The 23,035-nt window shown below is 37.0% G+C and overlaps 1 protein-coding gene across 1 annotated transcript in view; it reads left to right on the top strand.

The window, feature by feature from the left end:
- The window catches only part of TRDN (triadin), a 360,587-nt gene that overhangs the window by 70,532 nt on the left and 267,020 nt on the right, over positions 1–23,035 (top strand). The window contains exon 5 of the mRNA NM_001389217.1: positions 22,587–22,646. Within this exon, the coding sequence (NP_001376146.1) occupies positions 22,587–22,646 (60 nt within the window). The remainder of the gene's footprint in view (positions 1–22,586; positions 22,647–23,035) is intronic.

Below are 23,035 nucleotides of genomic sequence, written 5' to 3'. Positions count from 1 at the left end.
CTCTGCCTATGTCTCTGCCTCTCGCTCTCTCTCTCTCTCTGTGTGACTATCATAAATAATAAAAAAGAAAAAAAAAAGGTGCATTGACTAAGCCCATAGATGCCACATTTCTGTGATACCTTTCATATTAATTCTGTATTGTCCAAAAAGGAATGTAAAACATACTTTATGTAAATATATGATAAAACATGTACTCTGATTATAGTCAAATGCCATCTTATTTCATCTAATGTAAGCTGTTTAATATTTTGTATCTCCTATGACAAAAAATTAAGTCATATGCTACTTGCAGAACCAATTTACTCTATGTATATGCACATATATGAAAGTATTATGTATATATGCATAATACATTATGCACTGTTTATTCATTATATGTTACACAGTTTATATTTTTTACCTCCTATTAATAAAAATATAAACTATATGCTAACTATTGGTTCTTTATATATATAAGTATATATTTAATACATATTCTCTTTTGCATAGTAATTATACAATTTTTATGGTAGCTAACAAAATTATTAAAGTTATTTCTTTTGTATCTGAAACTTACCTATTTAGTCCCCAAAATAAAACATTAGAATTTGATATCCCCTTCACACATATACTGATGAAATGTTAAACTCTTTATCATATCTTAGTTTCATAAACAAAAATTTTACCTATATATTACATGACATTAGTACAAATAAAATAATGTACAATAGAATATTGATTTATCTGGTTTTTATAACTTGTTTTCAAAATAAACTTATTATATTAAATCTACCTCATTTTAGTCTTTTCATCTACTTTTATTTTATTTTATTTTATTTTTTCATCTATTTTTAATAACATGTCTTCCAGATGTGTTGCAAAATTTATTCTTTCTTAATAATTTCCTCAAGAGGCAAACTAAACTTTTTTGAACTGCAAAACAAAAGTTATGTTTTTGAGAGACGTAAACTTGATTTGAGTAAGAGGTTTGAAAACAAGGGCTGGTTTGCTCATTACCTAAGATGGTAAACATTTTTTATAAATAAGGTGAGTAGCATCCAAGGTTTAAGCGAACTATACCTAAAGCAAGACATACATTTAAAAGTACATAGAATAATCTAATTTTATCCAAAATCATTATAATTTACAATATTTTGATTTTTCTTTACCCTTTCTGAATATATTGGTTGATTACACAAGGTACTTCTGAGTGAGAGTAGTAGAAATATCTAGGAGTCATTTTGAGAGTCTGATAAAATCATTTGACTTCCAGGAAATTCAGAAAGTGAATGACTCTCAGAATAGAGTAACAAATCTTTTGCACATCATGTGTTTTTAAAATTTTTGTTTCTAATATAACTGAAGGAGACATTAGTCAGTTACTCAACTGAGTGATCATTTAAAATAAATTTTTTCTTGATTCTCTATGTCATTTTACCATTACTTGGAGGAAGATTTAAAAAAAGAAATAACATTTCTGTAATAAAATTGTTATCTCTGTGTTTTTGTGGGTGTTTATGTGCGTAGCTCTATATACATGTACATGCATAAGTCCTATGTATGCATGTGTTCTTAAGGTTTCTCAATATCTGTACCTTTAAAAGTAAAATAAATAAATAAATAAATAAATAAATAAATAAATAAATAAATAAATGTAAACAATAGGGCAGCCCAGATGGCTCAGTGGTTTAGTGGTGCCTTCAGCCTAGGGCCTGATCCTAGAGACCAGGGATCGAGTCCCACATCAGGCTCCCTGGAGGGAGCCTGCTCCTCCCTCTACCTGTGTCTCTGCCTCTCTCTCTGTGTCTCTCATAAATAAATAAATAAAATCTTTAATTAAAAAATAAATAAATAAATAAATAAATAAATAAATAAATAAATGTAAATAACAGGATTAGAGTTGTCATTGAATATTATCCAATTTCATCTGTAAATCATATCCACAAATACATAAACTAATTAAAGTTTTATTCATCTCATAAAGAGATAGATAGCTTTCTAATAAAATTTTGCTTTTCAGGTTTAATAATACTTATGAAAATTTGTAAGATACTAGCCTTTAGACTCTTATAGGATAGGAAAGAAATTCTAAAATTCAATATATTTGCCTTTTTTTCTAGAGAAGTATGTTCGTATAATCAAAAAAAATTTCCAATGTTAAAATATATTGTTCTTGAGTAAAATTTTGTGAGAGAAATGGAATGAAAATATGAATTCAAAAAGAAAAAAAGGAAAGATCCACAATTTCCAGGTCTTAAAAAGGCTTGTTTATTATTTTAAATCCATAATGAAGAATCTCACAATATTATGACATTTAGAGTCCATCGACCTGATTTTTTAAAGAAGGGAAGCAATTTTATTTTTTAAAAAGTCAAAATTCATAATAAGCCATAAATTGTTTGCAACTTTTTACTTATGATAAAAAAATTTACAAGTCATCTTCAAAATATGGAAGGAGATGCAGTTTCCCAAAGTTTTCTAAGGTATTAGTAAAGGAAAAAAATTAAAGTGTCTGTGATGAAAATGAACATTTTGTGTTCTGGATGACCTGAGGATTCTGAGTGAAAACAGCAGGAAGGCCCAAGTTTCCACCACAGTCAACAATGTGCATCCTTAAATAATTGCTATTTCAGAACACTGACATGTTTTATCCCCTCAGTAAATTTGTTTTTCAGTAAATCGTTTTGAAGTGTTTTTTCTACGTCTCAAGCAATATGTTAGGTGGAGGAGAACATATAAGTCTTTGTGTACAGCCTTCCCAAATGTTGACAGTGAAAGTTTGTTAAATAAGATAATAAATAAATGACTGTAATAGAGTTTTTATGTGATTTGTCTAATAAAGTTAATCATTCCTTACTAATAATAGCAGGATCAATGTAACATTGTATTCTATAGCCAAAACAATTGCAAATGAGTTAAAGATGATCTTATTTAGTATACTGTACTGAAAAGACCTTATTGAAGAGTTTAATGAATAGATGAGCAATTAATTTTACTGGGATAGCAAGTGAGATAAAATAATTTGGGCATTGCATATTTGTTAATGATGAGGTGATCACATACAAACTGAACTTAGAGAGGATAAAAATATGAATAATGGTAACTGCATTGCAAATGAATGATTTTAGGCAAAAATAGAAATATAATAAAAACAAAAAAATAGTTTTAATTCTCTTAACTATTCATAAGTACTCCTAAGTCAAAGTTAATAGCACCTCTGCCTACACAAACAAATACAGAGAACAAGGGATAAAGTGAGGAAGGGAGAGAGGAATGAGCCAGAGAGGGAGAGAGAGAAAATCCAGTTATCTTAAAGTTAAAAATATATCTCCATTAATCATAGGTGTTGGTATTTTTCTATTTCTTCTTCTTTTTTTTAAAGTTTATTTATTTATTTATTTATTTATTTATTTATTTATTTATTTATTTATTTGAGAGAGAGGGAGAGAGGGCATGAGCAGTGGGGAGAGGGAGAAGCAGGTACCTTGCTGAACTGGGAGCCCCACACAGGGCTCCATCCCAAGACCTTGGGATCATGACCTGAGCCAAAGGCAGATGAGCCGAAGGCAGATTTCATTTTCAAAAATCAACTATCAGTTTACCACAAACCTAGCATGATTTTGCTTTCATATTTCTATACTGGTATTTACGTGATTCTGACTTTTCAGATTGGGTAAACATTTAAAGAGAGCATGATTCTTTAGCTGATAGATAGCTTTTTAACTTTTGTGCCAACATTTCCAAGTGCCACGTAATGAATATACTTACCTCCTTTTTACATTTTATTCTTAGTTAAACTTCAGTCTGTAGCAACTCTGTATATAAGGATAATCATTACAGCACTCATGTCCTTTGGAATATGTAATTTTAGAAGACAAAAAGAGTGCCCTAACAAGAAGTTACATTTTATAATGCCATTTTCAGACATCTAGCTTTAAAGTGAAGAAAGAGTAATTTCAGGTATTTGGATCTAGGCACACTCAGCTTTTTGGGAAGGAAAACTGTTTCTCAACTTTAGGAGCATAGTGGCCTTATGTGTTAAATCATCGCTTGCCTTATAGGAAAGAACTAGATGTCCCACTACATTGGGCTGAATTTCCTTGCTTCCTGATTATGTGCTGTTTGAAACAAGGAACTGTCCTTAAGTTTGAACTACCATGAAGACTGATATTCTGTGATTGTCGCTGATGCATGTCAACAGCAGAGGAAGAGGCTCTTCTCTACTTAAAGCAAAACCAATTACATTCCCCTTATAATCGTGTTTTTAAATTTCCCTAAAGCTCCTTGGGTTGAAAAGAACCCAGTAAATTTAAACTCGGTTCTTTCATTGTGTATTTTTCTCACTTGATGGGAACTCACAATAGCTCTTTGCAGTCGGGGTGAATAAGGAAGAGCCAGGAAATTTGTGCATCATAAATATTCAAGACTTTAGGATTAGGCCATTGAGAAGGTTGTATCCCGTCATCGGGAGTAAGATAGATGGACAAGTTTCCGTGCCAGAGATTTGATTGCATCCATCTTTGCTGGCAGCTTCGGTGGCTTGCGCCAGGCTGAACATTAAGTGTCTGAAAAATATGGCGAGTAAAAAAAAGGGAGAGGAAATGGAAAGGTGACTAAACCTGTTAATATTCATAGGCTCAGAATATTGGTTACTAGGTAGGCCCTAGTAAACTTGTTAAGTAGATACATTTATCTTTGGACCTCTTCACTTAGTAAGTCTGGACCGGAACTCAGCTCCATAATGGTTGTGCTGCACATTACTCTTGGCTACACCAGGAACTCTCTGCTTTATCTTCGGCCTGTTTTTCTGATTATTGATCAGACCCACAATGGCAGGGGGACAAAGCCCAGAAAAAATAGGCAGGCAGCAGCCTTGGAGGTGGACTCAGAATAAAGAAGTCTGAGGAGGCTGAGGTAAAGGAAAGATGTGGTCAGTGATCCAGAGATTCACTTCTCCATGGGGTTGTGGCTATCATGAACTCTGGGTCCACCAGGCCAGGCAACTTTTGTATCTTTTTTTTTTTTTTTAAGATTAAAAAAATTATTTGAGCAAGAAAGAGAGAGCATGCACAGGGGAGGAGAAGCAGACTCCCCGCTGAGCCAGGAGCCCAATGTGGGGCTGGATCCCAGGACCCTGAGACATGACCTGAGTGAAAGGCGGACACTTAACCCACTGAGCCACCCAGGTGCTCCCTGACAATTTTTGTACCTTATGCTACTAGAAAGAGCTCACCTCTGTGGAGGTGAGCAAACTAGAACCAGGAGCAAACTAGAACCAGAACTGGGTTCTGCCACAAAAAATAGTAGATAAAACCGGAGCCTGAAGGGACATGCCAGAGGAAGCACTGAAATTCCTGTTCCCCCAAGAAATATGTACAATGGTTGGGTCAGAGTTGAGTTGTCTCAGAGACCCTTCTTATTCGCCATGATGTTGGCACCACAATCTGATCCTAGGATTGTTTCCATCTTACCTGTAAATCAGATTGGATAAGTAATGGAGAAGTGAATGAATGAGAAACTGTTATTCCAGACTCTTTTCTCTCCAGTTATGTAAGTTCCCTTTCTTAAAATCATAAGTAATGAGATGTAGGTTGCATACAGATGGCTTAAAGTTAAATTACATATTCCAGATTATGTATTTTCATTTAGAATGATTTGTTGAAAAATAAGACTAATTTGTTTTTTTAATTTAAAAAACAAAACAGAAAACCTCCCAGTGGTTCTCACCTCTGTGCATCAGATTCAAATGACAAGAGACAAAAATTCATTTCAAATGGACTTAATGGAAAGGATATTTTAATGGTTTGAGTGACTGAAGATGCAAGAGTGAAACTGGCTTCAGGGAGATGGCTGGATATAGATTTTTTAATAACGTGATGAGTAAAACCTCTCTCTTTGCTCCTAACCCTGCTTTCCTTCAACTGCTTAATTCCCAGGTTGACTTTCTTTTGCTACTGACAATTATGATGACCAAAGTTTCAGGCCCAAAGTATTTTACTTTAGCAACTCAGGAGAGGATCCTGTGCTTTTCCCCAAGTATTTCAGCAAAGACTACGTATTTGACTCTCATACTCTCATTGATTTGTATTGAGTAATATACCCTTCTTAGAACCAATCAGTTGGCCAGTGACCTGCAACATGCCCTTTGTCAAGACCTAGGGAATAGACCCACCTTTGGGAGTAAAGAGTGAGGTTAGCATTCCCCAAATTCTTTACATTGAGACTGAAAAAGGATTGGTTCTTGAATCTAGAGGAGGGATGCTGTTGCAGTAATGAATTTTAGCAGGAAAGCCACAGATGTCTTTTTAATCTGGAATCCCATATCCCTTTCCACTTCAGATTTGCCCAGCTAGAATCTCCAGGGGTCAAGCTTTAAGCAGCTGTATTTTCGAAACCTCCCCAGTGTGTTTCTAACTCACAACCAGGGTGAGAACCATTGCAACCCAACTGATGAATTCTAGAAATGGGTGATTTTTATGCATTGTGACATCAGGAAGGCAGAGAGTCAAAGATAAGTGGATAATTGCATGTTTTGTTTATACATAGTGACTGCTCTTCTATATAAATTTACCATTAAAAAAATACCAAACCATGAATGATAAAATGCAAACCAAGTTAATATCACTGTCACATTGCCCTAGACTATTGGAATAACTATTGACAATTGATGCTCATCAGCTGAACGCATCAACATTTTAAACATGATTTAGGTAGACTTAAAGGAATATGATGGGAAAATATTTGCACTGGTTCTCCTCCTGCTCTTAACCTGCTGTGGCTAAGTCACTTAACCCCAGTAGCTTTCAGTTCCACATCCATGAAACAAAGATGCTGGATTTTACTGATGTCCAGGTCCTTTCTAGCTACATAATATTTTATGATTCTATTATTAAATTGTGATGTCATATATTAATAATTTTACCAAGAGCTTTGTCTGAACTATAGCTTGCAACTGAAAGTGTGCTCCATAGAACAGCAGCATTAGCATCATCTGGGAGTGATTTAGACATGCAGAACCGGGCTTCATCTAGACCAAATGAATCAAAATCTGCATTTTAGGAAGATCCCCAGGCGACTCACATGCACATTAAAATTTGAGAAATGTTGGTCTAGACAATAGTTCCTACTTCTGACTGTGGTTCTGAAACCACCTGAGAGCTTATTTAAATTGGAGATCCCTAAAAGTCTCCTTACCACAAGAGACTAATTGATTAAGTTTGGGCTGTAGCTCAGGAATACATTTTAATATCTCCCCAGATGATTCTGATGTGCAGCTACATTGATCTTGTCTAGTATATCATCAAATATGAAGCACACATTCTAACACAGACAAAATGTCATCTGAGTCCATCCAAATCCATAAAGTCCACTTAGTGATTATCTTATAAAAGGTATTGTTTGTGATCATTTCTATCTCTATCTGGCTTATGAACACATGGGAAATAGTATCTCATTTTATAGAGGAGAAAATACAATTCAAAGAAGAAAAATGGATTAGCCTAAGATTACTGAGTTAGTGGCAAAAATGAGGTTGGACAGATATCATTATATTTATTTTGAAATTTTTTTGTAGGGGTCAAGAGCATGCAGTGTTGTGACTACTATTTTTCTTGAAAAAGTTGAGTTTATTTTACAAAACTTTACCAAAGAATCAAATCTAACAAATTTAAGGTCCAAAAAATTTTTATGTTTATGGGATTCAACATTCCTGAAGGAAACTGTTCTCAATGATTTGTCTACCGCTATATCTAAAGTGTACACCAGCTTAATCACAAACACTTGGTAGCTTTGAGGGAAAGAAAAAATTTCTTTTTATTCTCCATTAATGGTCAGTAGTGTGCTTTCCTCAAAATTTTGTTTTTCAGTATAACAGAAAAATTATCAGAAAAATCATCAAAATATACAAATACCTACACATCATTTAGAATGTTTCTCTAAAATATTGAGACTTCAATACAATATTTTCCCTTAAGGATCCTTAATTAGCCACTGGGTAGATAACTAGACTTGCTTGGTTATTCATCATAATTAAACTTTTGTGTCCTAATCACAATTGGCAAAATCTTATAAATAGAGATTCTTTGTTCAAGTGAATAATTTGAATTTTCACTATTAAAATAAGAAAAATTGTAAGAAGACATTTTATATTGTCTCCTGCTTGTGAGATATGTGGAGAAAACATAATGATAAAAAGCATTCATTGAAATCCACAACCCTCATAATAATTTAATAAACTTGGTTGTTATCTAAAAGAATCAGGATGGTTGCCTTGGTGACAGAGATTATCCTTTTAACTTGTTGAGTCTGTCATTTTAAAATATTGAATTGATAATATTTTTAATTTGTTAACAATGTGTTATATTAATAGAGAAAAATTGTATGCTTTAAATTGGCCATGTAAATCTTAAATAAAATTATAAACTGTTCAACAATAAGCTTTGTTATGATTATAAGTATATAAAAACTATTTATCACAAGCAAAATACATGTAACATACTAAATAACTCAGAAAGACTTCACTATAGAATAAGGCCATTCTTAGGAATCTTTTGACACAATCTATTTTCACTGATCTGGTTCCATTGATGGCTACTTCTAGTGACCCTCCCATTTTCAAGTGCCATGGCCCCCTTTCCAAGTTCCATTTGGAAGTTGAACTCAGAGTCTTGGGGAAATTTGTTGATCTATGATTACCCCTGGCACTGTGGGGACATAGAATTTAGACAAATGCATATTGATAAAATTAACCAGCCTAAAGATGAGCAAGGAGAATCAAGCCAATGAAATGAATCTTCACTTCTAATTTGGAGAAGTTTTAAAGATTTTTTGTTTATTCAATAATTACATGGTCCTGTGGGACATGCAGAACACACTGTGAGAACCAGGAAATTCCCCCTTATACCTAAAAGTTCCATTTTAGGTCACCCAAAGGATCACTAAAATCTATACTTATTTTCTCAGATGTCCAACATAAATATGTATAACAAATGCCAAAATTTCATTATTTCTGTATATAAGATGCCCGTAAGTATACAGGCAAGGGCCAGCGGATAAAGGAGAGTGCCGATTATCATTGAAATACTGTAAGCATCAATAGGGAACGCTAGACAACTGCAATAGTACCTAACATGTAGAACAAGGGGGATAGAATTTTTGGATGCCTTCCTCTAAGCTACATTAAGTGGCATGTCCTATTTTTAAATCTTGTCCCCAATTATTTCTAATGAAATGGATATTTTATTGTCAACATTTTGTTACAAGTATAATATATTCAATTCATAGTTGACTTATTTTTTATATAAATATCTATGAATAAGTTTTGAAATAAGGCAAAGCATTAAAAATATCTTAGTATTAAAAATTAGTATTAGAAGATGGTGGAAGAGTAGGGTCCCCAAATCACCTGTCTCCACCAAATTACCTAGAAAACCTTCCAATCATCCTGAAAATCTATGAATTCGGCCTGAGAATTAAAGAGAGAACACCTGGAATGCAACAGTGAGAAGAGTTCGCGCTTCTATCAAGGTAGGAAGACGGGGAAAAAGAAATAAAGGAACAAAGGCCTCCAAGGGAGGGGGGCCGCGAGGAGCCGGGCTGAGGCCGGGGCGAGTGTCCCCAGGACAGGAGAGCCCCGTCCCGGAGGAGCAGGAGCTGCACCGACCTTCCCGGCGGAAAGGGGCTCGCGGGGAGGTGGAGCAGGACCCAGGAGGGCGGGGATGCCCTCGGGCTCCCGGGGACAGTAACAGAGCAACTGCGCGCCCAGGAGAGTGCGCCGAGCTCCCTAAGGGCTGCAGCGCGGGCGGCGGGACCCGGAGCAGCTCGGAGGGGCTCGGGGGCGGCTCCGCGGAGGGGGCTGCGCGGCCCCGGGAGCAGCTCGGAGGGGCTCGGGCGGAGGAAGAGGCTCCGCGGAGGGGGCTGCGCGGTTCCAGGAGCAGCTCGGAGGGGCTCGGGGGCGGCTCCGCGGAGGGGGCTGCGGGGCGGGAGCGCGAATCCAACAGCGCAGGCTCCGGAGCACAGGGCGCCGGGACACAGCCCAGGATCCCGCCTCCCCCGGGACAGGCAGAGGCCGGGAGGGCCCAGGACAGCGAGGACGCTCCTGCCCCAGCTGAGCAGATCAGCGGCCCCGCCCCGGAGCCTCCAGGCCCTGCAGACGGAGAGCTCCGGAATTCCTGCCTGAGCTGAATCCAGGTTTCCAGAGCTGGCCCCGCCACTGGGGCTGTTGCTCCTGGGGCCTCACGGGGTAAACAACCCCCACTGAGCCCTGCACCAGGCAGGGGCACAGCAGCTCCCCCAACTGCTAACACCTGAAAATCAGCACAACAGGCCCCTCCCCCAGAAAACCAGCGGGACGGACAAGGTCCAGGGGAAGCCAAGGGACTTAAAGTACACAGAAGCAGAAGATACTCCCCCGTGGTTCTTTTTTTCTTTCTTTTTATTTTGGTTGTTGTTTTGTTTTGTTTTGTTTTGCTTTTTGATTTGTTTCCTTCCCCACCCCCTTTTTTCCTTTCTTTTCCTTTCTCTTTTTCTTCTTTTTTTTTCTTTTTTTTTTCTTCCTTTCTTTTTCTCATTCTCTTTTCTTTCCTTCTTTCTCCCCTCTCTTTTTCTCCTTTTCCCAATACAACTTGCTTTTGGCCACTCCGCACTGAGCAAAATGACTAGAAGGAAAACCTCACCTCAAAAGAAAGAATCAGAAACAGTCCTCTCTCCCACAGAGTTACAAAATCTGGATTACAATTCAATGTCAGAAAGCCAATTCAGAAGCACTATTATACAGCTACTGGTGGCTCTAGAAAAAAGCATAAAGGACTCAAGAGACTTCATGACTGCAGAATTTAGAGCTAATCAGGCAGAAATTAAAAATCAATTGAATGAGATGCAATCCAAACTAGAAGTCCTAACGACGAGGGTTAACGAGGTGGAAGAACGAGTGAGTGACATAGAAGACAAGTTGATGGCAAAGAGGGAAACTGAGGAAAAAAGAGACAAACAATTAAAAGACCATGAAGATAGATTAAGGGAAATAAACGACAGCCTGAGGAAGAAAAACCTACGTTTAATTGGGGTTCCCGAGGGCGCCGAAAGGGACAGAGGGCCAGAATATGTATTTGAACAAATTCTAGCTGAAAACTTTCCTAATCTGGGAAGGGAAACAGGCATTCAGATCCAGGAAATAGAGAGATCTCCCCCCTAAAATCAATAAAAACCGTTCAACACCTCGACATTTAATAGTGAAGTTTGCAAATTCCAAAGATAAAGAGAAGATCCTTAAAGCAACAAGAGACAAGAAATCCCTGACTTTTATGGGGAAGAGTATTAGGGTAACAGCAGACCTCTCCACAGAGACCCGGCAGGCCAGAAAGGGCTGGCAGGATATAATCAGGGTCCTAAATGAGAAGAACACGCAACCAAGAATACTTTATCCAGCAAGGCTCTCATTCAAAGTGGAAGGAGAGATAAAGAGCTTCCAAGACAGGCAGCAACTGAAAGAATATGTGACCTCCAAACCAGCTCTGCAAGAAATTTTAAGGGGGACTCTTAAAATTCCCCTTTAAGAAGAAGTTCAGTGGAACAATCCACAAAAACAAGGACTGAATAGATATCATGATGACACTAAACTCATATCTCTCAATAGTAACTCTGAACGTGAACGGGTTTAATGACCCCATCAAAAGGCGCAGGGTTTCAGACTGGATAAAAAAGCAGGACCCATCTATATGCTGTCTACAAGAGACTCATTTTAGACAGAAGGACACCTACAGCCTGAAAATAAAAGGTTGGAGAACCATTTACCATTCGAATGGTCCTCAAAAGAAAGCAGGGGTAGCCATCCTCATATCAGATAAACTAAAATTTACCCCGAAGACTGTAGTGAGAGATGAAGAGGGACACTATATCATACTTAAAGGATCTATCCAACAAGAGGACTTAACAATCCTCAATATATATGCCCCAAATGTGGGAGCTGCCAAACATATAAATCAATTATTAACCAAAGTGAAGAAATACTTAGATAATAATACACTTATACTTGGTGACTTCAATCTAGCTCTTTCTATACTCGATAGGTCTTCTAAGCACAACATCTCCAAAAAACGAGAGCTTTAAATGATACACTGGACCAGATGGATTTCACAGATATCTATAGAACTTTACATCCAAACTCAACTGAATACACATTCTTCTCAAGCGCACATGGAACTTTCTCCAGAATAGACCACATACTGGGTCACAAATCGGGTCTGAACTGATACCAAAAGATTGGGATCGTCCCCTGCATATTCTCAGACCATAATGCCTTGAAATTAGAACTAAATCACAACAAGAAGTTTGGAAGGACCTCAAACACGTAGAGGTTAAGGACCATCCTGCTAAAAGGTGAAAGGGTCAACCAGGAAATTAAGGAAGAATTAAAAAGATTCATGGAAACTAATGAGAATGAAGATACAACCGTTCAAAATCTTTGGGATGCAGCAAAAGCAGTCCTAAGGGGGAAATACATCGCAATACAAGCATCCATTCAAAAACTGGAAAGAACTCAAATACAAAAGCTAACCTTACACATAAAGGAGCTAGAGAAAAAACAGCAAATAGATCCTACACCCAGGAGAAGAAGAGAGTTAATAAAGATTCAAGCAGAACTCAACGAAATCGAGACCAGAAGAACTGTGGAACAGATCAACAGAACCAGGAGTTGGTTCTTTGAAAGAATTAATAAGATAGATAAACCATTAGCCAGCCTTATTAAAAAGAAGAGAGAGAAGACTCACATTAATAAAATCATGAATGAGAAAGGAGAGATCACTACCAACACCAAGGAAATACAAACGATTTCAAAAACATATTATGAACAGCTATACGCCAATAAATTAGGCAATCTAGAAGAAATGGACGCATTCCTGGAAAGCCACAAACTACCAAAACTGGAACAGGAAGAAATAGAAAACCTGAACAGGCCAATAACCAGGGAGAAAATTGAAGCAGTCATCAAAAACCTCCCAAGACACAAGAGTCCAGGGCCAGATGGCTTCCCAGGGGAATTCTATCAAACATTTAAAGAAGAAACCATACCTATTCTCCTAAAGCTGTTTGGAAAGATAGAAAGAGATGGAGTACTTCCAAATTTGTTCTATGAGGCCAACATCACCTTAATTCCAAAACCAGACAAAGACCCCACCAAAAAGGAGAATTACAGACCCATATCCCTGATGAACATGGATGCAAAAATTCTCAACAAGATACTGGCCAATAGGATCCAACAGTACATTAAGAAAATTATTCACCATGACCAAGTAGGATTTATCCCCAGGACACAAGGCTGGTTCAACACTTGTAAAACAATCAATGTGATTCATCATATCAGCAAGAGAAAAACCAAGAACCATATGATCCTCTCATTAGATGCAGAGAAAGCATTTGACAAAATACAGCATCCATTTCTGATCAAAACTCTTCAGAGTGTAGGGATAGAGGGAACATTCCTCAACATCTTAAAAGCCATCTACGAAAAGCCCACAGCAAATATCATTCTCAATGGGGAAGCACTGGGAGCCTTTCCCCTAAGATCAGGAACAAGACAGGGATGTCCACTCTCACCACTGCTATTCAACATAGTACTGGAAGTCCTAGCCTCAGCAATCAGACAACAAAAAGAAATAAAAGGCATTCAAATTGGCAAAAAAGAAGTCAAACTCTCCCTCTTTGCCGATGACATGATACTCTACATAGAAAACCCAAAAGTCTCCACCCCAAGATTGCTAGAATTCATACAGCAATTCGGTAGCGTGGCAGGATACAAAATCAATGCCCAGAAATCAATGGCATTTCTATACACTAACAATGAGACTGAAGAAGGAGAAATTAAGGAGTCAATCCCATTTACAATTGCATCAAAAGCATAAGATACCTAGAAATAAACCTAACAAAAGAGGTAAAGGATCTATACCCTAAAAACTACAGAACACTTCTGAAAGAAATTGAAGAAGACACAAAGAGATGGAAAAATATTCCATGCTCATGGATTGGCAGAATTAATATTGTGAAAATGTCAATGTTACCCAGGGCAATTTACACGTTTAATGCAATCCCTATCAAAATACCATGGACTTTCTTCAGAGAGTTAGAACAAATTATTTTAAGATTTGTGTGGAATCAGAAAAGACCCCGAATAGCCAAGGGAATTTTAAAAAAGATAACCATATCTGGGAGCATCACAATGCCAGATTTCAGGTTGTACTACAAAGCTGTGGTCATCAAGACAGTGTGGTACTGGCACAAAAACAGACACATAGATCAATGGAACAGAATAGAGAATCCAGAAGTGGACCCTGAACTTTACGGTCAACTAATATTCGATAAAGGAGGAAAGACTATCCATTGGAAGAAAGACAGTCTCTTCAATAAATGGTGCTGGGAAAATTGGACATCCACATGCAGAAGAATGAAACTAGACCACTCTCTTGCACCATACACAAAGATAAACTCAAAATGGATGAAAGATCTAAATGTGAGACAAGATTCCATCAAAATCCTAGAGGAGAACACAGGCAACACCCTTTTTGAACTCGGCCACAGTAACTTCTTGCAAGATACATCCATGAAGGCAAAAGAAACAAAAGCAAAAATGAACTATTGGGACTTCATCAAGATAAGAAGGTTTTGCACAGCAAAGGATACAGTCAACAAAACTCAAAGACAACCTACAGAATGGGAGAAGATATTTGCAAATGACGTATCAGATAAAGGGCTAGTTTCCAAGATCTATAAAGAACTTCTTAAACTCAACACCAAAGAAACAAACAATCCAATCATGAAATGGGCAAAAGACATGAAGAGAAATCTCACAGAGGAAGACTTAGACATGGCCAACACGCACATGAGAAAATGCTCTGCATCACTTGCCATCAGGGAAATACAAATCAAAACCACAATGAGATACCACCTCACACCAGTGAGAATGGGGCAAATTAACAAGGCAGGAAACCACAACTGTTGGAGAGGATGCTGAGAAAAGGGAACCCTCTTACACTGTTGGTGGGAATGTGAACTGGTGCAGCCACTCTGGAAAACTGTGTGGAGGTTCCTCAAAGAGTTAAAAATAGACCTGCCCTATGACCCAGCAATTTCACTGTTGGGGATTTACCCCAAAGATACAGATGCAATGAAACGCCGGGACACCTGCACCCCGATGTTTATAGCAGCAATGGCCACGATAGCCAAACTGTGGAAGGAGCCTCGGTGTCCATCGAAAGATGAGTGGATAAAGAAGATGTGGTTTATGTATACAATGGAATATTACTCAGCTATTAGAAATGACAAATACCCACCATTTGCTTCAACGTGGATGGAACTGGAGGGTATTATGCTGAGTGAAGTAAGCCAGTCGGAGAAGGACAAACATTATATGTTCTCATTCATTTGGGGAATATAAATAATAGTGAAAGGGAATATAAGGGAAGGGAGAAGAAATGTGTGGGAAGTATCAGAAAGGAGGACAGAACGTAAAGACTGCTAACTCTGGGAAATGAACTAGGGGTGGTAGAAGGGGAGGAGGGCGGGGGGTGGGAGTGAATGGGTGACGGGTACTGGGGGTTGTTCTGTATGTTGGTAAATTGAACACCAATAAAAAATAAATTAAAAAAATAAAATAAAAATTAGTATTAGTTCTTATATTAATTAGTTCTTAAATTTTAAAAATTAAAAATATTCAATATCCTTACTTTGATTATTATTTAACTTTTCATGTTCCAGGAAGACATTACAAAAAAAATCTAAGTTTTGTACAAGTGTTGTAGTTTATGAATAGATTTCACTTACATTATTATATTTCTACAAATAGTAAAATTCTGCAACTTTCCCCAGGATTTTTTTTAAAGATTTTATTTATTTATTCATGAGCGACAAAGACAGAGGCAGAGATACAGGCAGAGGGAGAAGCAGGCTCCATGCAGGGAGCCTGACGTGGGACTTGATCCTGGGACTCCAGGATCCTGGGGAGGGCAGCCCTGGGCTGAAGGTGGCACTAAACTGCTGAGCCACCTGGGCTGCCCTCCCCAGGATTTCTAATGAAAGGTAAAAATGATTAGAAATACAACATTTTACTTTCTCAAAACTTTCAACTCTGCTTATGTTAGAATTTCAATCGAGAGGTGATTCATAAAGAACAGGTGAGATATGCTCCACCACCACTTTCTATATTGTGCAAGAGCTTATTATTCATAGTCCTACCTAAATATTTATTTTAAAAAATTATTATATATTTATCAAGTGGTTAGTATATGACAGCCACCATTGTTGTGTACTGAACATTTAGTGTGGAACAAAATAGACATATTCTTGCTTCCATCAAATTTAGGATTTAGTGAGAGAGATAATAATAATAATAATAATAATAATAATAGCAGCCACATAGGATGCTACTTAATAATCAAGTGCTATTCTAAATTCTTTACATTTTAACAAATTTTAATCCTCATGCAAATCTATGTGGCAGGTACTATTAAGAATCTCAGTTTGCTGATAAAGAAATCAAAGTTGCACAGCTAGGAAGAAAAGGCATTAGATTTCAATTGGACAGCTTGATTCCAGCATGGATTATCTTAAACACTAAGAGGTATTTTAATACATGTCAGAGATAAGGATATTTTTGTATAGATCTGTTAATAAGTTATCTATGTCTAAGTATCCTAACAAAATGCATATTTTAATATTAGAATACCATAAGTTTATGCCATCTTTCATATGATAATTATTAAAATTATTTAATGATCATTACAATGCATAAATAATGAAAACCCTAAGTATTAGTAATTTTTACTTATTTTCAACAACATAATAAAATATGGTATCTGCGCCTCTTGTTTCCCAGCACTTTACAAGTCTTCAGAGACATTGGACTCTAAAGTAGTTGCTTGTTTGGTTTTGGACTTTAGAAAAAAAGGCTGACTGACTGAGGAGGGTATATTTTCTTGTTATCTTCATTGAATTATAAAGCATGAATGCCAAGGTTTAAATTTTTCGAGTTCCTTAAATGAAAGAAATTTGTGAATGCGTTTAAAGCCTAGTGTGATCAAATTTTCTTTTCTTTTTTTTTTTACGATTTTATTTTTATTTATTTGGGAGATAGTGAGAGAGAGAATGAGAAGGACAGAGAAAGAGAGAGGGAACAAGTGAAAGCATGAGCAGGGGAAGGGAGGGACAGAGGGAGAGGAAGAAACAGACTCCCCACTGAGCAGGGAGCCCTTAAAGAGACTCTGTCCTAGGACCCTGGGATCATGACCTGAGCCAAAGGCAGCAACTTAACCCACTGAGCTACCCAAGTGCCCTTGATCAAGTTTTCTAATGACTTCAAGTCATTAGAAAGTCATTAGTTTTAGAGTGGGAGATGAATAAAAGTAAGAATCTAAAAAGGCACACGTTAATTTTTTTTCTCCACGTTCTATATTCATTCATACATACGTCCGTATGGAGAAAAGCAGTAGAGGAAAATCAGGAGTAGTGAGAAAAGCTGGAAAATGCTTCCCACATTCTGTTGAAATACCTTGCCCTTTAGGTGAATCTTTTAGTGTCCTTACAGCTTTTCCGACGCAGTAAACATTGGTGGAGTACTGCTTCAGGCTTCTCAGGCAAGGTTACAGGTGACTCGGTGGAAAAAGGGATTTCTTTTTGCCTCCTGACATCTTGGGATAATTGTCACTCTTTTTTCATGTTATTTTTCCCACCTCAATTCTCAGAATTCAAATACAAACTTGTATCCTTAAGGGCCTGTGGGTAGTCTCACACCTGGATCAAGATACTTTGACCTCTGTGCCTTCTTAGCTGCAAAACAATCTTTAAGGTTTACCAGTTGCCAAAATAGCTTATGATTCCAACTGGCATCTGGTGCTGAGACTTGTTACGTCTTCAGTGACTTTGGATGCTAGTCTAATGGCAACGCACATATATTTGGAGGTGAATGATGCCTGCTTTGACCTTCTTCTTTGTCCCTTGTATTTAGGATTTGTGCAGGTTTAAGGGAACTGTTCCTAAAGGGTGTCATGTTGTTAAGTGCAATTTTATGCAATGATACATTTTTGTCATATTACCAAAAAAAAATGGAGTTACTCACCAGCCTAAGAAATTATTAAACAACTGGAGCTAGTTTTAATATGCTATCGGAAATTTTATTTTTCTTGGAAGTTTGTTGAAAATGATAGGGCAATAAAATTCTACCTTTAGTGACTTGAATCTTTAAAATTTAATTTTAATTCTTATACGAATGGTTCTTAGCTGGAAAGAGCAGTCAAGAGTAACAAATCAAACATCATCTGCTTATGAGAAAAATATCCTTCTGAAGTCTAAATTGGTAGCACGTTGTTACTCAATTGGACAGGAGCTGGAATGGTTTTCATTTCCTGGCTCAAGTGTAAGCAGACAGAACTGGCACATGTGCAGAGGCTTCATTGGATTCTTCAAGCTTCTGATAGCCACAGGCAGTGACACTAGTCATAGGATCCAATCCCCAAAGAAAACGCAGTGCTGCAATAAAACATGCAGAGAGAGATTAAATTTATCCTTAAGTTTGAGTCCTAAGAAATAAATTTCTTTTGTCTTCTATAAGCAGAGAAATGTAGCTGTGTGTATGCCTTTACAGGGTTAGCTGCACAAGTCTTCACTTGCCACTGTAGAAATACTAATGGTCTTCAAGTGACCATGAGTTAAAAAATTAGTTGATGATGTTCCTGCAAAAATATGCCTATGTGGGTCATCATATTTCACTATGAGCTGTAAAGATTTTATTGTGTGTATGTGTGTGTGTATTTTAATCCATGACCCCCACCGTCACTAGTGAGAAATCTAAGTAGATCTACCCAGAGCAGTGAGGCTGTCCTGTGTATAAAACTGAAGTACAGAATCAGGAAAATAAAGTAGTAGGATTTTATCCTTGAGATTGGTCTGAGTTGCAGAACTGGGTTGCGTCTGCTTAATCTACCCATAAAGTAAAAAACATACTCAGAAGTACATTATTTTTTTTCAGTCTAATTCTTCTTTAGCTTCATTTATCTTTATTTTTTCTTAAGGAAAACTTATTGAGAAGTATAGCCAACACATGGAGATTTATCTTCCTCTTAGCGTTACCTCCTTCCTATGTGTTTGGAAAGTGGTAGGCAATGCACACACCCCCCCTACACACACCTTTTCATGAATGGTGTTCTTGATCCTAATCTTGTTGAGATTTATCTTCTTTCACTTTATATTTTCCCTCCAGGATAGACTCCTGCTTATTTCAATTCTGTTCCATATCTAGAGCTCATTCCCATCTAATGGGATGCTTCTGTGTACGAAAAGGCTATAGACTAAGGAGTGCCAAGGAGGCTCCAGCTGCTGCTTCTCATCTCTGTTCTCTGATGTGCAAACTTCCATCTACCTTGCAGGAAATGCAGCCATGGACCAACATGGGTTGTGCAATCCCATAAACCACCACCCTATCCAGTGTGCTTCCCAAGACCAAGTAAGGCTAGGAGGCTTTGACAGGACTACCCAGGGCAGATGATCTTTAGCATCTGGTCCTGCGGAAAGTTCTAACTCAGGTCTGATCCTCCTGTGGGAGCTGCAGAACCTCTGCTTTATTCTTCTGAGTGGCCAACAGATGTCTGCAGAGAAAACACACACACACACACACACGCCTATCTCTAAAGGAAAAATATTCTTCTAAATGACAATTTCAAGGCCTTCTTATCTCACAATGAATGTAGTATTTCATGTAAGCTTTCAGGTTAGAAAATTTCATCTCATTTCTGTATTCAAATCCTTACTAGAGGTAAGAAACTATCCCTTAAAGCTGACTCTGTTGGCCTATCCAGACTCCTCTAAATCTTGGGCATTTTACTTGCTTTACTGGCCTGAATTCTACAAGCACCAATCTTCTCCATAGCCTCTGTTGGTCTGAATAGAAGGGAGGAAGTAAGGTACTGGAGGGGAGGATTTTGAATTTTTTTTTCACTTGGAAAAGATTTAACCCTGTGGATGACCTAAGGTTTTAAAAAGGTCATTTTGCCCACTCCTGGAACTAAACCAGCACTGTCTGATAGTAATATAATGTCAGCTGCATATGCAACTTAAAATTTTCAAGTAGCCACATGTTTAAAAATGTAAAAAGAATAATATGAAATAAATTGTACTGATGTGTCTTATTTAGCCTAATCAGGGTCTCAGTGAGGGCTCAATCAGAAAAGCAGAACCAGTAGAAGATTATGCAGATATATTTGTATATTAAGAAATTTATTACAAGGAATTGGCCTATGTCATTGTGGGGACTGGCTAAGCAAGTCAGAGCCCATAGGACAGTAGTCAGGAAGGGAAAATCACAGGCAAACTTCAATCCACAGGCAGGGACGAAAGCTGTCATCCCCAGACAGAATTTCTTCCCTCTCTCTGGAAAACCTCATGATCCAAAATCATCTTCTTATTTAAAGTCTATGGATTAGGGATTTTAATTATATCATAAAATACCTTCAGAGCAAATCCTAGATTAGCGTTCATTTGAATGACTTGGGATAGTCAACCAAGTTGACACACAAGTAAAATGATCACACTAAATATGTCCAAAATCGTATCATTCTGATGTTATTAATATAAAATCATTAATGAGATATTTTACATTCTTTTTTGTACTAAGTCTTCATAATCCAGTATATACTTATGCTCACAACGCATCTCAATTTCAACTAACTGTATACCATGTCCTTAATATGCACGTAAGTCCTGCGGTTCCTGCCCAGTGTAGGTCCAGCTAGTGAAAGTGATTAGGCAGGCTGGTTATCTCATGTCCTTAGACAGTTCTAAAGATGCAGATTCTGTGTGTGTGTTGAATAAGATTTATGTTAGCTTTATTGCCTATAGCCTATAAGATGTGGCTTTACTGTGCCTTTGCAAACTGGGCATGTTTCTTTATAAACATCAACATTTTCCATACATGTACCTCTATATGATAATTTATGGTGCAGCACACTCTTGCTTGCATAATTGTAGAAGTGCTGTGGAAACCAAGAGCACAGGGCAAACAAAAGAAATACAGTCCTGAGCCATCTGAGCAAGATCTTGGGGGCTCATTTTTGTCCCACAGGGGGCATTTGGCATGTCTAAAAGACATTTTTCATAGACATGACAGGGGATGGATCTATGTGCATTTAACAGGTAGAAGCCAGGGACTCTGCTAAATACCACAGCTTGCACAGAGTAGCCCCACTCTACCTCCAAACAATGATTCACCCAACTCAAAAAGGACTTTTGATAAGTGGCCAACAGATATCTGGAACACACGCGCGTGCGCGCCCGCGCGCGCGCGCGCGCGCGCACACACACACACACACACACACACACACACACACACCTGGGGTAGGATTAAGAGATCTATAGAGAAGAGATTTTTTTAAATATGGTGAGAGAGGCAGTGAAATAGAAGTTTCCTATGGGCTTTGAAGATCTCTCTTTGATACTTGGAGAACTTTTATCAGAGATGTGATTAGGTATCTTAACTCTCGTGTATCTCTATTGCCATACCGAAGTCAGGGATGGGATAAGGGTAAAGGAATGGCCCTGTAAATGCTGACAGGGGAGATTCATGGGGCAAACAAGGGCGGGGTGGATTTTCACAGTGGGGATTACCTCCTTAGCAGGTGAAAGTCACTAACCATCTTTTCTGAAGATACTTAGGAATTTCCTACAGTTGGTCTTGATTTTCGACTTCTGGAAAAATTACGAAAATGTAAATTCACATTTACAAATGGAGAATTTAAAATGTGTACAGTAATTAGCACCAACTCAGATCATCTGTGAAATAAAGTGATAAATAAATAAGTAAAACTCATTAGCATTTTTCTAAGAAAAACCATGGTATTAAGATTAAGTCACTTTTCAGAGGTAGTAATCGTATTTGTAAACTCTAATATCTAATTTAGGTCTATCCAAATTAACTGCAAATTCAGAATTAACTTCATTTTCTAAGCCTTGGCAGTGAATGTATACTGAAGCTAGCAGAAAATTAAATATATTTGTTAAAACTTGATATTTAGAAAAAAGCTGACTTATTCCATGAAATGTGTCATATCTGCATGCAGTAATTATTGGCTAAATGCAATGCCAAATTCTGATTATAAACATAGCTTAGAGTCAATACTTCTGAGATATATTTCCTATTAGGTTGTTACAGTTCATTTCACAAATTCTTAATTTAATATGTAAAAATGAAATCTTCCTCAATCTAAATGACATTTTTACTAAGGATTCTTAATTGTATCGAGAGTGATTGAAATAAAACATAATTATAGTTTGTGATCAATTTTAGCACTAGAAATGGTGACAACATATCCTCACTGATGTAAGTTTTTAAGCTTTTTCAAATAACACTAATTTGGAGGTAAATCCAACTTTTTTCTCCTTATTTCAATAAATGAGTGATTTATGTAGCAATATGTAACAATGACTTTTTCCATTGAGGAAGAATTAGATTTCAAGGTAAAATTTTAAAGTTTAGCTATAGTATATAGTTTATACATTTTCTTTTTTTTTTTTTTTTTAGTTTATACATTTTCAAAAAGAGTTTTTAAATCATAAATTCTATGTTTTCCTAGAAATACACAAAGAAAAGGCTGAAAAGGAGGAGAAACCTGAAAGGAAAATACTAGCCAAAGGTAACTGTTTTGTTTTGCATTTATTTTTATTTTTATTTAGGAAATATATTTTGGGTATTCATATGGGAGAAAGGAACATTTTCATGTGGAGTGTTCCCTTGTTTTAACATTTTTGATAGCGTGTATATGAGTACCTTTATTTCTCGGTTAACTTCAGGTACAAATATATAAGTGATATTTAAGTATTGGAATCAAAGTAACTTCAAAACATTGTGACAATCTTTAAATTATTTACCACTGTTTTTTATTTACTAAGATAGTACTGTAAATACAGTTTTGGACTGCCTAGCAAATATTTTTTTTCTTCGTTGAATATGTTACTATAATGTCAATTTTTTTTTAACCTTGAATTTTTTTGCACCATACAGTACCTTGAAAATCTTTGGCAC

Source organism: Canis lupus, chromosome 1, assembly GCF_011100685.1.
Source record: "Canis lupus familiaris isolate Mischka breed German Shepherd chromosome 1, alternate assembly UU_Cfam_GSD_1.0, whole genome shotgun sequence".
NCBI lineage: Eukaryota > Metazoa > Chordata > Mammalia > Carnivora > Canidae > Canis > Canis lupus.
The sequence above is the reverse complement of the archived record's forward strand: the minus strand, read 5'-3'. Positions and strand labels throughout refer to the sequence as shown.